Source organism: Lynx rufus, unplaced genomic scaffold (assembly GCF_022079265.1).
Source record: "Lynx rufus isolate CCGP_SWC_20201006 ecotype Redwood Valley unplaced genomic scaffold, mLynRuf1.p SCAF_30, whole genome shotgun sequence".
Lineage (NCBI taxonomy): Eukaryota > Metazoa > Chordata > Mammalia > Carnivora > Felidae > Lynx > Lynx rufus.
The window spans coordinates 434,955-450,091 of NW_025814846.1; the positions used below are offsets into that span (position 1 = coordinate 434,955).

Here is a 15,137-nt window from a genome sequence, read left to right on the forward strand (position 1 = left end):
CTGTCCAAAATCTCATTCCTGATAGTTGCCTGCACCTGCTGTATCTGCTGTGTGTTGTTAGCATGATCAAACTAATTTTCACTAATGCATGAATCCTTGCCAGAGCAGTCTAGAGTATACTACTTTTTTTTAACATTTTGTTATGGGAACATTCAAACATATACACAGCAGAGAGAAGAGTATAATGAACCCCCACCCCATACCTATCACCCAGCTTCAACAATTATCAACGTTCTGCCATTCTTATTTCTTCTATTCCCCCACTTTTTCTTGAAGTATTTTAAAGCAAATCCCTGGTACCATACTATTCCACAATTGCTGGCCTGTAAATATTTCAATATGTTTCTCCAACAGATGAGAACATTTTCTTAACATAACTATAATGCCAATATCAAACTCAACAAAATTAGTAATTCCTTAATATCATCTGATACCAGTCACTGTTGAATTTCACCCAGTTGTCTCAAAAATACTTTCTACATGGGTTTGTTCAAATAAGGATCCATACATGGTCCACACATTAGGCATATACTTTTTAGGTTTAAGGCCACTTGGTAGAATTTCAGGCCTCATAGAAAAGTGAGGACTAATCAGCCCAAAGCCCCTCTGAGCATCCCAGATTTCCTAACACTAGGAGCTTCAGGATGGCCTATCCCTGGCTAGAGGAAGGGACTAGCCATCTAAAGCCCTCATCAGATCTTTGTTCCCCAATAAGGTGTATAGGGACTGTAACCTCAGAGTGGGATGGGGAGGGGAGAAAAAGGTGAATCAGAGAAATGCCTTGCAACTAGCTTTCTTCTCTCTTGTCCAGACACCCCCACTCCCCACCCCCATCCTGACTGACCTCAGAAATATTTGGTTCAGCTGTGTAAAAGGAATCATAATTATAGTCATTCCTGGAAGCTGCTTACCATTATGCCTAATTACAATAACAGCACAATAATCATTATGTGTATCATTAAAGATGTGTCACATTGACTTTATCATTAGTTTTATTTGATTTCCATACAAAGCTGCTCCAGCACACATAGCCATCAGAGCTTGTTGCTCCTGGTCCCTACCAGGGAGCAGGAGACCAGCTGTCGGCAAGCCAGCAGCTGAACATCTCATCCAGTTCCATCCTGTCCCCTCCTATCCCATCCCCTCTCCTCCCATCCCATCCTTTCCTCTTCTGTGTGCACTGGTTCCGCTGCAGCCTGGGCCAGAGGTGCTCACCTGTCCTTCCTCTTTCCTCTCCATGGTCTGCACATCTGGGCTTGAAGCAGAATGATTCACACTTACAAACAGAAACAACCAAAACAACAAAACTCTGCAGGCTCTGCCAGCATCAGCTGCTGCTTTGCCTGTCCACAAGACTCTCAGTCAAGCTTCTTATTGACTCAATGCATGCAACATCGTCATTATTCTCCCCATTTGGGGGATAAGGAATGTGAGATAAGCCGATATGTCCAAAGTCATCGAGCTCACCATTAGCAAAACCAGAAGAACCAGAGGCCATGGCTACTGAGCCAGAGCTTCTGTAGAAGCCAAGGCCAGGTCAACCTCTGTCCGATAGGCATTCCTCTCTGTGCTGATGGGTGAGTTTTCAATTCTTCAAATGTACGAAATGATGCTGCTTGGCAACTTCCTGAGAAGGAAGCACATAAGAGTGGAGGGCTGCAGGTGGAGAGCAGCACTTTTCTAGCTCACATTTGCAGGCTGTGGGAACCAAGCTGATAGCCTGTACCAGGAGGCCTCCCAGGCACTGGTACATTGTCAGGCTGTCCCTGCCAGCAGGTTTCTTGCTGCTTGCCAACACCAAGGCAATCGCTAATCAGGTAAACCAGTATGGAAGAAGCATGTATACCATATCAAATCATTGCCTAATGAGCATTCCTGTGGGGTCCTGTGCAGATCCAGTAAATGAATTCAGTGCATGTATGCTCAAATGCTCATTTGTTCAGCCAGCCTTGAATGAGAGCCATCTTTGTGCCCTGCTCTGTGCTAAGTAAAGCTACTATGTGCTTCTTGTTCCTGAGAGCCGCACTCACAGCCTTAATGTAGAAAAAGGACACATAAACAAATATGCTGGAGTGGGCCGGGGGGGCTGTAAAAGGCCTTGTGGAGGCACAAAGGAGGGAACAAGGAACTTCACCTTTGGGAAGTCAGCAAAGACTTCAAAGATGTTACATTTGAGCTGGGTCTCGAAACATGAGTAGAAATGGTCTAGGCTGAGAAGGGAGGGCCAGGCAGTGTCTACAAAAAGAACAGTAAACAGAAAGACAGGGAGGTGCGACAGAGCATGAAGGAACCCAGGACCCTTGCAGATGTATTCCACTAATGTATCTCGAGGGCTTAACAATTTAAAGTCAGACTTCCAGGTGGACCATCACTCTAGTTTACTGATTTGCCATGACCTTTGCTTCCCTGCCCCACTTTTATGGCAGACTTTTGGCTTTTTTGCAGCTCCTTTGCATTTAGCTTAAAAGCTGGTGCTGAAATATGCCATTTCAGTTTGTTCATTTTAAAGTTTGCACCAATCACATTGGCCTGCTGAATAGTTTAACTATATGTTCTAGGTTTCTCGGAGAGCAAAGGGGGCCGTTTTTCCCTACAGTCAAACCCAGGGAAGCAGGGCCTGCTGTGGGGAGGGATGGCACAAAATCTCTGAGGACACCTGGACTCCATGTGCTAGGCCTTTGCTGCCCCATTTCTGTTCTTCAACCAAATGGTCTGTTTGTTTCACTGCTGACTGCCATCTTCATTAGAGGGAGATTAAAACACTGTTGGTTTGGGGCACCTGGCTGGCTCAGGTGGAAGAGTGTGTGACTCTTGGTCTTGGGGTTGTGGGTTCAAGCCCCACGTTGGGTGTAGAGATTACTAAAAATAAATAAACTTTAAAAAACACCATTAGTCTGAGTATGGCAAGGTAATGAATTGTCCTTGTGTGAACTCTTAAATAAACTCTTAGGGGACGAACCAGAGTATATCTTTACTAATCTGCTGAAGAGCATTAGCCACATCTAGAGCATTGAAGGGACCCAACAACCACAAGTTAGAGTTTTTGTAATAAAAGTGAAACCCCCTCCATTTGTCTAGCCTCTAGAACTTTTCACAAAATTTCTTCCATTGCTCCTCATAAACAACCCTTTAAAGTTGGTAGACTGGAGATTTATGTCCCCATTTTACCAATGTGGAGACTGAGCCGTGAGGGGTTAAGTGATTCCAAGTGTTTCCAATCTTATTGGAAACCAAGCCTCCAATAACAGTGCTGGGATCTTTCCTACTGCCCAGAGTTAACTACTGCTGAGACAGCCTTTCCCCCACAATGGGGTAGATGTGAGTAGAGGCAGCTTACTCATTCACAGGACAGCTAGATGTAGTTAACCACACAGTCTATAGGCTCCTTGCACTGTTCACAGCACACTCGCCTCTGGATGTTTGCCATGTTAGCACCAAACTACCATAGTAGATAAAGAGTGATAAAGAGTAACCTCAGGAAGCAAATATACCTCCAAGATGTAAGTCATTTACCCCCTTCTTACCAGCAGGATCAGGTTCAACCTGCATAAATCTATTTTAGTGTATTTTAATTGCTTGTAAACTAAGTGTTTCCTGGATATGCCACTGACCATGAATAATTAGAATCATTTCAATGACTGAGTTTTTGAAAGTGAATGAGAGGGAGACAAAAAGGGGCTACTCAGAAGGGAAAGTCATTTGTTAAAAGCTGAGTGGAAGCATTGTCTCAAACTTCTCCAGTTTTGTATTTTTCATGATGTCACTAGAGCTGCCTGTTTTTCAACTACTCTGGCTGCCCTTCATTTTTTATGCATCTCTCAAGTTAAGTAATGCCAGCTGCTGACAACGACTGGGCCCAAGTGGCCACATGTCAGAGTCATTCATTCACACAGCAGAGATGTATGGAGCACCTACTATGTACCAGACCCATAGCACATCTCAAGGATGAAGAAAAGAGTAAGGCCCAGTTCCCAACCTTGAAGAGAACACTGCCTAGAGAGGCAGAAAAGCATAGAAACAAACAATTACTCTATAATGTGATAAGCGCTAGAACAGAGAGGTTAAGAGTGAGCTGTGGGAATGCAGAGGAGAAACTTATTCCATCTGGGGGAGTTGGGGACAGTACAACAGAGAAGCAACATTTAGCAGGGGCTCAAGGATTGCAGAAGAGTCAACCAGATAATGAGGAGTGGGGAGGTGGGAAGAGACACTACAGTTCAGTGTGGCTACAGTGTAGGGGCCATAGCCCGGACCATGGTATGAGATAAGACTGGAGAAGTTGGTTGGGCCAGACTGTAAAGGCCTTTATGTGTCCTGCTTTAGAGTTTGGACTTGGTCCTACAGTCATTGGGGAGCCAACCATGGTTTTTAGGCAAGGGGAATGACATGATCAAATCAATTTCTTACAGAAAACCCAAGGAGGGCAGGGAGACAGAGAAATCAGTTAGAGGCTGATTCAGAGAGAACTGCTTTGCTTTGTCTACTGTCTGGTCTCTAAGAGCTCCTTGCCTGCATGTCTATTATGGCACTTACCACAGAGCATTAGAATTAGTGTTTACACAGCTGTCTCCCCATCTACTCCTTGAGGGCAGGGTCTGAGTTTCATTCATCACTTTGTGCCCAGAACCTGGCATGCAGGAGTGGTCAGGAGATGGTGTCAAGTGAATGAGGGAACAAATGAATCAACAGGTTCTAAGCAAATACAACCCTGATTTGCCCCTAAGCAACCACTCTGATGGATATATCAGAGATAAATCCTACTCTGATGTACTGTCAAGACCATCATGACCTTTCCTCTGACTCTGCCAAGCACATCAGTCTATCATTGTTCATGACAAATAAAGGATGTGCTGTACACAGAAAACAGCAAAGTTGCTTACAGAGCTGTGCTGGTGCTAGTTATGACCCAGTACTCTGTTCTTTCTCATAAATTAATTTGTGATGACTTGTCTAAAATATATCTTCATTATCTTCATTCTGCTTCTTCTGCCTTTCTTACCTTCTCTCCCTTCCTATTTAAATCTTACTTATCCTTCAAGGCCAATTCAGTCACTTCCCCTATCCTCCATGAAGTCTTATCCATTACCCATCCCCCACACTCAGAATTAAGAATTCCCGCTTGAGTTACCATAGCTCTAGAGAAATGATTCACCTCTAACATTCATCTTATTGTAGTTATTCCTGTAGCTGTCTGCCTTCTGTACTAGGCTGTAAGCTCCTCAAGGCCAGGGATTGTCTGCTTCATCATTGTCTCCCAGCACCTCCCCCTCTGCATCCTACCCCAGCAGATAACCAGTGAGTGTTTTCAAATAATACCCAAAACATATTGCTTGCTATCCAGCTGTCCCCTGAGAAAGAATGCCAGACTCTGTCTTCTTATACCTGGTTAGATATCTGGTTTTTTTTTTCATCTAACAAATGGAGAAGGAAAAAAGCCATTACTCATCAAACAATGAGAATATCTCAAAGACATCCCCTAATCTCTATATCTGAATCCCGTATCATTTCAGGTATTTTGAAAGCACAAAATCCAGTGCTTCTAAACAAAGCACAAGCACACTGACCCATTCAGGGTCATAAGTTCAAACCTTTGCTGAGGAGCTTATTGTATGAGGGGACTCACCTATGGTGCTGAGTGAACAAAAAGAGAAGATGAATGTTCTCTTTGGAAAGACTTATACTGAATTTGCTCCACTTGGAACACATTAAGCATAACGTACCAAGAATTCAAGCTTTCTGGGTAGAAATGTTCAGCAGACAGTTATCAATGCAAGCCAGAGGCTGGGGATAAACACTGGACCCAGAGATGTAGGATCTCTGCTTATAAGTGATTAAAACAACAGCAGAGAGTGTGAACTCTTGCAGAGAGAGGGGAAAAAAAGCTGAGAGCACAACCCACAGCACCTACCTTTGAGAGGCACATGAAGGAAGATGACCCAGGGAAGGAGACTGAGAAGGAACAGGGAGAGAGGTGGTGATGAGAGAGAAGATAATGCCCCAAAATAGGGGATAGTTGATGACATGTGCTGGAGAGAGATCAAATAGAATGAGTAATAACTGAAAAGACAATAGGCTGGCAATGAGGAGGTCACTCTTGGTGTCCTAGAGCAGGCATGGCAAATAATAGGCACATATGACTACATCTCCCCAGCTCCCACCCTGATACCATGTACCCCCATGAGTTACATGACAAACTGATCATGGCACATTTTCCTGATGAACCTAGACACAGCCTCAGAATCCTTCCCAATACAGTACCCCAAGCAGCTACTACTAATCAGAGTTGCCAATAAGCTGAAATCTCTTTGTCATCCTAGGAAAAAGTTCAGTGGACATGGCATATGAATAAGAAGACAGACAGCAGTAGGTTAAAGTGTCTGAGAAAGGAAACAGTCAAGATGGTGCAGAAAAGAGAAATATTAAGAAGTTCGGTAGTGAAGGAATAGAGAGAGAGCAGTTGCTTGGAGTAGTATAAAGATCAAGCCAAGAGGCGCCTGGGTGGCTTCATTGGTTGAGCATCTGACTCTTGATTTCCACTCAGGTCATGATCAAGAAGCCTGCTTAAGATTCTCTCTCCCTCTCCCTCTGGTCTTCTCTCTCTCTCTCTCTCTCAAATTAAAAAAAAAGGTCAAGCCAAGGCAGCACTTACTAATCCTCTAGTAGAATCCATTTCCAAGATTAGTACTTAGTACAAGCCAGGTAAAGCAATATCACTGTACTCTACCATCTTCTATTCCCACCTTTGGCTTAAGGAAAAGTTGATGTAAAAAAAAAAAAAAAGGTTCATGTGTGGGCTTGTTTCCAAAATATTCATTTGATTAACAGAGACATGTGGTATAACCAAAGTTGGCCCTGCACATATTTATGAATATGAAGGAGGAGTTCTCTCTAATAATGGAAATTTAAGGATCAGCAGTGATGTGAGGAAGGTATTAATCTTGGCCAGGATCTTTCCTCTAAACCCCTGAAACCACACCTGAAGGAAAACCGAAGCCTGCAGGGAGACCCCTAGTGAAGTGGCAGCCACCCTGTCCTTGTCCCTTCTGCCACCTCCTCTGAACTTCCTTCCTTCCCTCACCAATGTACTCCATATTTATCTCTTCTTCCTTCTGTCACCTCTGTCCCCCTGCCTCTCTCTCCCACCACTTCCAATTTCTCATTCCCTCCTCCTTTCTGCCATTTTTTAAATATTTTTTAAATATTTATTTATTTTTGAGAGAGAGAGAGAGACAGAGTGTGAGTGGGGGAGGGGCAGAGGGAGAGGGAAACAGAATCTGAAGCAGGCTCCAGGCTCTGAGCTGTCCGCACAGAGCCCGGTGCGGGGCTCAAACTCATGAATGTGAGACCATGACCTGAGCCGAAGTCAGTTGCCTAACCAACTGAGCCACCCAGGTGCCCCTCTTCCATTTTTTAATCCTTTTCATTTGGATCCTTCTTTTCTTGATCTCTCTGCCATCTTTCTGGCTATAGGGTTTGTGGATAAAGCTCTTTGGAACTTACCCTCATTCATTCTCAATGGGCATTTGTGAAGAAATCCATAGGGTACCTGGGTGGCTCAGTTGGTTAAGTGTCTGACTTAGGCTCAGGGCGTGATCTCACAGTTCGTGAGTTCGAGCCCCATGTCCCTCTCTCTGCCCCTCCCCTGCTCACACTCTGTTCTCTCTCTCTCTGTCTCTCTCTCTCTCTCTCTCTCTCCAAAATAAATAAACATTAAAAAAAAATTTAGGGGCGCCTGGATGGCTCAGTCAGTTGGGTGCCTGACTTCGGCTCAGGTCATGATCTCACAGTTCATCGGTTTGAGCCACGTGTCAGGCTCTGTGCTGAGAGCTCAGAGCCTGGAGCCTGCTTCAGATTCTGTGTCTCCCTCTCTCTGCCCCTCCCCTGCTTGTGTTCTGTCTGTCCAAAACAAATAAACATTCAAAAAAAATTTTTTTAAAGAAAAAAAATTTTAAAGAACATACATCTTGATGGGTATTGAAGAGGGCATCTTTTGGGATGAGCACTGGGTGTTGTATGGAAACCAATTTGACAATAAATTTCATATATTGAAATTTTTTTAAAAAAAGAAAATACATCTTAAAAAAAGAAATCCAGTTTTACTACTGCCCATTACATGCAGAACTCCTGTTTCTTTGTACAGCTGATAAATCACAATAATAATAATGATGATGATAATATCATCTAGCATTTAATAATATTTACTGAGCATTTACTATGCTCTAAGCACTGTTCTAAGTGCCTTACATGAATTAATGCATTGTCACAACAACTCTATAAGGCACATTCTGTTATTATCCCCATTTTACAAATAAGAAAACCAAGACACAACAGTCACATAACTTGCCTAAGGTCATACAGCTAGTAAATTGTGGAACAAAGATTTAGGGCTCATCCCGTAATACTCCAGAAATCTCTCTAACTATGCTGATTACTTCATGGTATAATGGAAATCCCACTGGGCTGAAAGTCCAAAGCTATGGGTTAAAGTTCAAATTTGTCACTCAGCACTAATAGAACACACATGCACACACACACATACACAGGTAGTACACACACACAAATTACTGTGGATTGACCTCACTGAATACACAATATACTAAAGGGCCATATTTATGTATTCCTGAAGCCTCTAAGTTTAGTTAATGAAATAAGACTAGTTAATACTGGACATATTCTTTGCTTAAATATAATTGGTGTTCAAATAAGCTAACATTCCCCAGGTTACCTGATTATTTTGCTTAATAAACTTTTTTCTTTTTTTTTTTTTTTGAAAAAAAATTTTTTAACCTTTATTTATTTTTGAGACAGAGAGAGACAGAGCATGAACGGGGGAGGGTCAGAGAGAGGGAGGCACAGAATCTGAAACAGGCTCCAGGCTCTGGACTGTCAGCACAGAGCCCGACACGGGGCTCGAACCCACAGACCGCGAGATCACGACCTGAGCTGAAGTCGGATGCTGAACCGACTGAGCCATCCAGGAGCCCCAATAAACTTTTTTCTATACCAATAGTTAAAATGCCATTTAGGGGCGCCTGGGTGGCGCAGTCGGTTAGGCGTCCGACTTCAGCCAGGTCACGATCTCGTGGTCCGTGAGTTCGAGCCCCGCGTCGGGCTCTGGGCTGATGGCTCAGAGCCTGGAGCCTGTTTCCGATTCTGTGTCTCCCTCTCTCTCTGCCCCTCCCCCGTTCATGCTCTGTCTCTCTCTGTCCCCCAAAAAATAAATAAACGTTGAAAAAAAATTTTTAAATGCCATTTAAACATCTGAATAATAAAACTATTTCCATGGACTATTCATTCATTCAAACATTTCTTTGCAGTGTTATGTGAGTCTTACCATGAGAGTTCTTTTTTTTTTTTTTAAGTTTATTCATTTTTTGATAGAGTGAGACAGAGCGTGAGTTGGGGAGGGGCGGAGAGAGAGGGAGACACAGAATCCGAAGCAGGATTCAGGCTCTGAGCTGTCAGCACAGAGCCCGACACGGGGCTCAAACTCAAGGACGGTGAGATCATGACCTGAGCTGAAGCCTGACGCCCAACCAACTGAGCCACCCAGGCACCCCACCATGAGAGTTCTTAAATACTGACTGTGTTCAAGAGATAACATGAGTACCGCAGGTGGGATACAGATATAATCTAGATGGGATGCTTGGTTTCCATCCTCATGTCCACCTCCACATGTAACATCTTCTCTCCAATAGCCATATCTTCCTGACCTCTCAGTGATGCTCTGGACACTTCTAATTCTCCATTCCCCTGCCTGTAAGCAATTGCCTTTGATATGCTGCTTCCTGCCAGTTTGGTCCAACAACTGATGGGATTTTTATTTTTGTGTGTTTGTGTTGTAAAGCTATGGCAATAAAATTTACTCCTAATAATACCACCGCAATTTTATGTTCTTAAAATGTACCATAAATGATATATATAATAACTGAATTTCCTGTAAACAGAAATGTTTTGTTTTTTTTTTCTCAGGAAAGGAGAGCTTTTTTGTTTCCATCATGGTGTGGCCAAGGTTCTTTGATGGACTAATTGGTGATATAGGAAAGGCTGAGAAGCATCATACAAGACACTGGTGCTATGTCATTCTGGTTGTGACGAGTTCCGTTCACAGAGTAATTCAGGACAAGAAATGCTCTTCCTGGTTAGGGCCCACATCACAATCATGAGCTCAACCTCCCCAGGTGAAGGCAGAGTAAAGTCTCAAGGATCTGTAAGAGAGATTGGCACTAACCTTGGACTTACCCTGGTGGAATTGAGTCTAATTTTTAAGAAACACTTGAGTTAACAATAAAAAATTTGAGAGCTACTTGGAGTATTATGAAAAGAGGGCTGGCTAGAAGCAGTATCATTATATCCCCTACTGACTAGGAGAGAAGAATACTAGTTTAGCCACAAGAGCATATTGCCAGCATGGCAAATATATTCTTTTAAGCATCTTCCTCATGCTGAATCTCATCCCTACAGCTGTGAGATTTCACTTTACTGTTCTCTTTCTTCCTCTCTGGCTGCTTGTTCTGCCTATTCAATGGATCTTTTTACCCACTACCACCTTAGTCTTCAGCCATGACATTACTTCCATAGACTATCATCACATGTTCAGAAGCCTGTTAGACATAGTGACCCAGATTCTCTACTGTAATCTCAAACCCAACTAAACCCAAGTCCATCAGCTTCCCTTAGCCAGACTCGCTCTTCCTGCTAATTTACCCCAGCTCTGTCAGTGACATAGCGATTCTCCCCACTTAGCCAGAGTCAAAACCTAGGGGTCAACTTTGACTTCTCCCTTCTCTCCTTTCCTCTGCAGCCAATCAATTACCAAAGTCCTGGTGAGTCTAGCTTTACAATGTATCTTTCCCATCTTCTCCATCTCCATAGCAATTGCCTTTGTTATCTCCCCCTTGAACTATTGCAAAAGCCCCCACACTGGTCACCTAGCCTTTTTATGCTTGCTCCCAGGTTCCATAAGACACAGATCTAATCCTGAAGCTGCCCCAGTGCCTGTCACATCAAGTCCTGTCTCCTCAACCTGGGACTCAAGGCCTCCCATTCTCTCCCTTCCCAACTTATCTAACTTATAGTACTTGCTGGTCTCAGATTTGTCCAGCATTCTCTTACCTCTACTGACTACCTCCCACCCCGCCCCATTCCTGCTTGTTTACAATCACCCTGTCTTTCAAGATGCTAATTCTCTCTATTGGATGCAAATCTTAGAATTTGAAACACATTTTAGTTCCTTCATTTAACAAACATGAATTGAGCACCTATTATTTTCTAGGCCCTAAGCTAGGAGCTGTAGGTAATATAAATATGAATAAAACAGTATTCTTCCCTTTGTGGAACTCCGGAGTCAGAAAGACAAACATAACTAACTCTAAATCCCCATCAGGCTGTGTCTGACTCCCATCCTATAGACCCTTCCCCTCAGCCTTTAAATATACCTAAGACCCTCCCATCTTAAATCACCCACCTACCCGAACCCCACCCCTGGGTCAAACTCTTAAAAAGTATATTTGTACCATCATTCTCATCTGCACTTCCTCCCATCCGATTCTTCAGTCTACTCCAGTTAGGCCTTGTCCACACCCTTCACTGACTTGGCTATAAGCAAACGTCTCCTTCCCGTGGACAAATCAGAAGACTGCCCTCCTTTTACCTAATCTCTCTGTAATATCTCAAGTTGTCACCAGAACTGTATGCACTCCCTCTGTCCACCTCTAAAGTATTGACTGTTCTCCATGACGCTTTCCTTCCCTCTCTTCCCTTCTTACTCTGTAGTAAGCCTCCCCTGCCAGCAAAGCAGTTCCTTGGCAATCCTCATCCAATTCTTTTATGTCACCGACAACTCCCAAATCTTACATCCTGTACTTTAGGCCCAACCCCTCTCCTAAATACCAGAGCACTACAGCATCAGGATCCTAACCCTCAAAATTCTTCCCACTCAACTCCCGCCACACACACACACACACACACACACACACACACACACACACCTTACCATGAGCCCTTGTCCTCTGCCTGTATTCTTCATCTCCTTAATGCACCTCCCACATGGTCAGAAATCTTTGACTCTCTCTTCTTCCTTACTTCCCACATCCAATAAATTGTTTAGAACTATTGATGATGTCTTTTCAGCCTTTCAGTCTCTCCATTCCTCCCACAGCTGTTATGATTCAGGCCCAGATACCACTCATCATGGTTCTACCACCAGATTTCTCACTGGTCTCCCTACTTGCATTCCTCCCGTCAAACGCTGTTCCATTCTCCATGCTGTAGCCAATGAGTCTTCTAAAGGACATAGCTTGGGAGCCTGTTAAGCGTCTGACTTTGGCTCCAGTCATTATCTCACAGTTCGTGAGTTTGAGCCCCACATTGGCTCTGCACTGACAACACAGAGCTTGCTTGGATCCTCTGTCTCCCTCTCTCTTTGCCCCTGCCCCACTTGCATGTTCTCTCTCTCTCTTTCTCAAAAATAAATAAATGTTAAAAAAAGAAAAATAAAGGACACAGCTGACCTGTCCATTCCCTCATTTATAAGCTCCCCCAAGTTTTCATTTCCTTATCCCACAGTTACTTACCAACCTACTAGGTGCAAGCACTGTCTTGGGAACTGATAATACAGCAGAGAGCAAAACAGTGTTCTGCCCTCATGAACCTTCTAGTCTGGAATAAGACCAAATGCCTGAATGTGGGGAGTGGGCAGCGCCTACTATAAAATTCATGCCTGCCTCTTCAGCCTCATGTCCTATTTCTCCTTATGCCCTACCCTTGAGCCATATCAAAGGAATTTCAATGTTTCTGAGGTAATTTAGAGGCTCCAGTAAGTAGTGCTGATCTCCAGAATGACCTGGGTTCAAATCTCAGCTCTACATGTGCTGTGTGACCTCTGTCAAGTTATCTGACTATTCTACACTTCAAATCTTCACTTTTTTTAATGTTTATTTATTTTTGAGAGAGAGAACATGCAAGTGTGGGAGGGGCAGAGAGAGAGGGTGACAGAGGATCCAAAGCAGGCTCTGCGCTGATAGCAGAGAACCTGATGTGGGGCTCGAACTCAACAACCATGAGATCACAACCTGAGCTAAAGTCGGATGTTCAACTGACTGAGCCACCCAAGTGCCCCCAAATCTTCATCTTAAAGTGGAAATAATTAATAGTATCTCCATGTGGGTTGGTTGTGAGAACTAAGTCAATCCATAAAAAGTGCTGAGATACTTTAGATGCCTAACATATAATAAGCCTTTAATAAATGGTTTTATTACTTTTATCTTTAGTATTATTATTGCACCTCTCATCACACTATACTATAATAATTCTTCCTACTAAACATGTCTTACTGTCTTTGTAATCCACGAACTAACCTAGTCGGGCACATAGTAACCACTTAGTAAATATTGAGGGACAGATAAAAGAATTGGCTGCTCCAGTTTTGTGGCTTGGTTTCCTGTGAGCAAATTGGATTATGAAGGAATAAAACCAAATTTAAGACTTCTGAATATCTTCTCGACTGAATAAGTGTATACTGTTCACATTGTATGAGCAAGAGCTGGAGAGAAATGATCAAGAAAGGTGCCTTGATCTGGGCTGACCTGAATGAGAACTGAGCTATTTTCATTTCTTTATTCATTGACTGTTGGGTCCAGAAGGGACCAAGTCCCCTAAAGTCACCATTACCTTCAGTTCCCATCCCTCAGCACCACTTCATACTTCCCATTTGCTTCCTTCCCACTACTATGTTCCCCTCAAAAATGTATAAACCAAAACCCAGAAATCAAAAGGAGTGCTGAGGGAAAAGGGGAAGGGGTGGAGAAGGGTTAGCACCTCCCTCCTTCCTTTGCTGAGATCAAAGCCAACGTTTTGACTGGAAGGCCAGCTGGCCTCTTTCATCCCCACTCCACCTGTCTGGGAATAGGATTGCTGCTTGCCCATTTCCTTTCCTCTTCAGGGTTAGAGGGCAGTTTCAGGGTGGGGCCCCAAGCTATTTCTAGTGCTGGCCAAATCCCTCCACCCCAATATCTCCTTTGCCTTATGTGATCAGATTTCCTTTCCACCTCTCCAGTAAGTAACAAGTGGCAGGAGCATAGGGCAGGAAACTGTGAGAGAAGTCAGTTTCTCCACAGGCCCTGGGCGGAGCTAATGGTTTAAGCAAGTGGAGAGGACATTGGGGCTGCTGGGTTTTGTCTAGCAGGAGGAACAATTCTTTCTACACAGCAGCCCCAAGTGTGTGGCCCAACATCCCCCAGGGCATGGGTGAGGCACCGTTTAGGCAAGGGCCTCTTGCCCCAGGAGAAGGGAATTCACATTTACTGAAGTCCTACTATGTTCTGGGCCCTATGCTAGGCCCTTTTGTTTATACTATCTCAGTGGTTTCTAATAATCCACCCAGGTCTGCATTTATTATCATCTTCTGGTAGCAATAACAAAAGAGAGATTAAGCAGCTTGCCTGAGGTACATGACTGAATCCTGATATAACATGCATCTCTGTTCGACTCTAAAGCCAGTGCTCTTTCCACCTCACCATGCTTCCTCAAGAGTCCATAAAAGCTGTTAATGCTATGAGTTGGCTCTTTGCATTATTCCACAGAATTAACTGAAAAGCAAGCTAAATCTTTTGTGAATGAATTTCATTCAACATAACTTTAAAATAAAGGTTTAAAAAGAACCTTTGATGATTTGATCTCAGTTCCACAGTTCTGCAGAGTATGTGACAGGAGTTTCTGCCTTTGCAGAGTCTAGTAGAAAAAGTTAACAAGTGCCAAAATAAATGCATAACATAACACAGAAACAGAGAAATGCCATGAGAGAGCCAGAGAGGGGAATAGAGCAACACCTTTGCCTTAGATACAGCTGCTGCCTTCCCAATGCCTGTTACTTCCTTTGGCCCCAAACAGTGCCTCCCCAAGGCTGGGACCAGCCAGCTGTCATGTCAAACTGGATCATAAAACAGGGACATTCCTAAATCATCTCTGTCCCCTAGCCAAACAGATAAGCAGAACCTGGGAATAATATTTCATTGGCAAAGGTGGAGAGATGTCTGGGAACCCAGACTTGGTCGTTACCTATAGCCAGCTTGCTTCAGCAAAGAATAGGTTATTCATGGGTTAGTTAAAGCCAGGTGCTAATGCAGCCAGATCAAGAG

The 15,137-nt window shown here is 43.6% G+C and overlaps 1 protein-coding gene across 4 annotated transcripts in view; it reads left to right on the plus strand.

Annotated features, from left to right (window-relative positions):
- Positions 1-15,137, plus strand: part of HDAC8 (histone deacetylase 8) — a 228,725-nt gene that overhangs the window by 182,084 nt on the left and 31,504 nt on the right. The window contains exon 11 of one of the 4 annotated variants that reach the window (XM_047092501.1): positions 9,973-10,322. The exons of the other annotated variants lie outside the window; for them this stretch is intronic. Within the exon in view, the coding sequence (XP_046948457.1) occupies positions 9,973-10,029 (57 nt within the window). The 3' untranslated portion in view covers positions 10,030-10,322. Of the gene's footprint in view, positions 1-9,972; positions 10,323-15,137 lie in introns of those variants that run through there. 4 annotated transcript variants of the gene reach the window in all.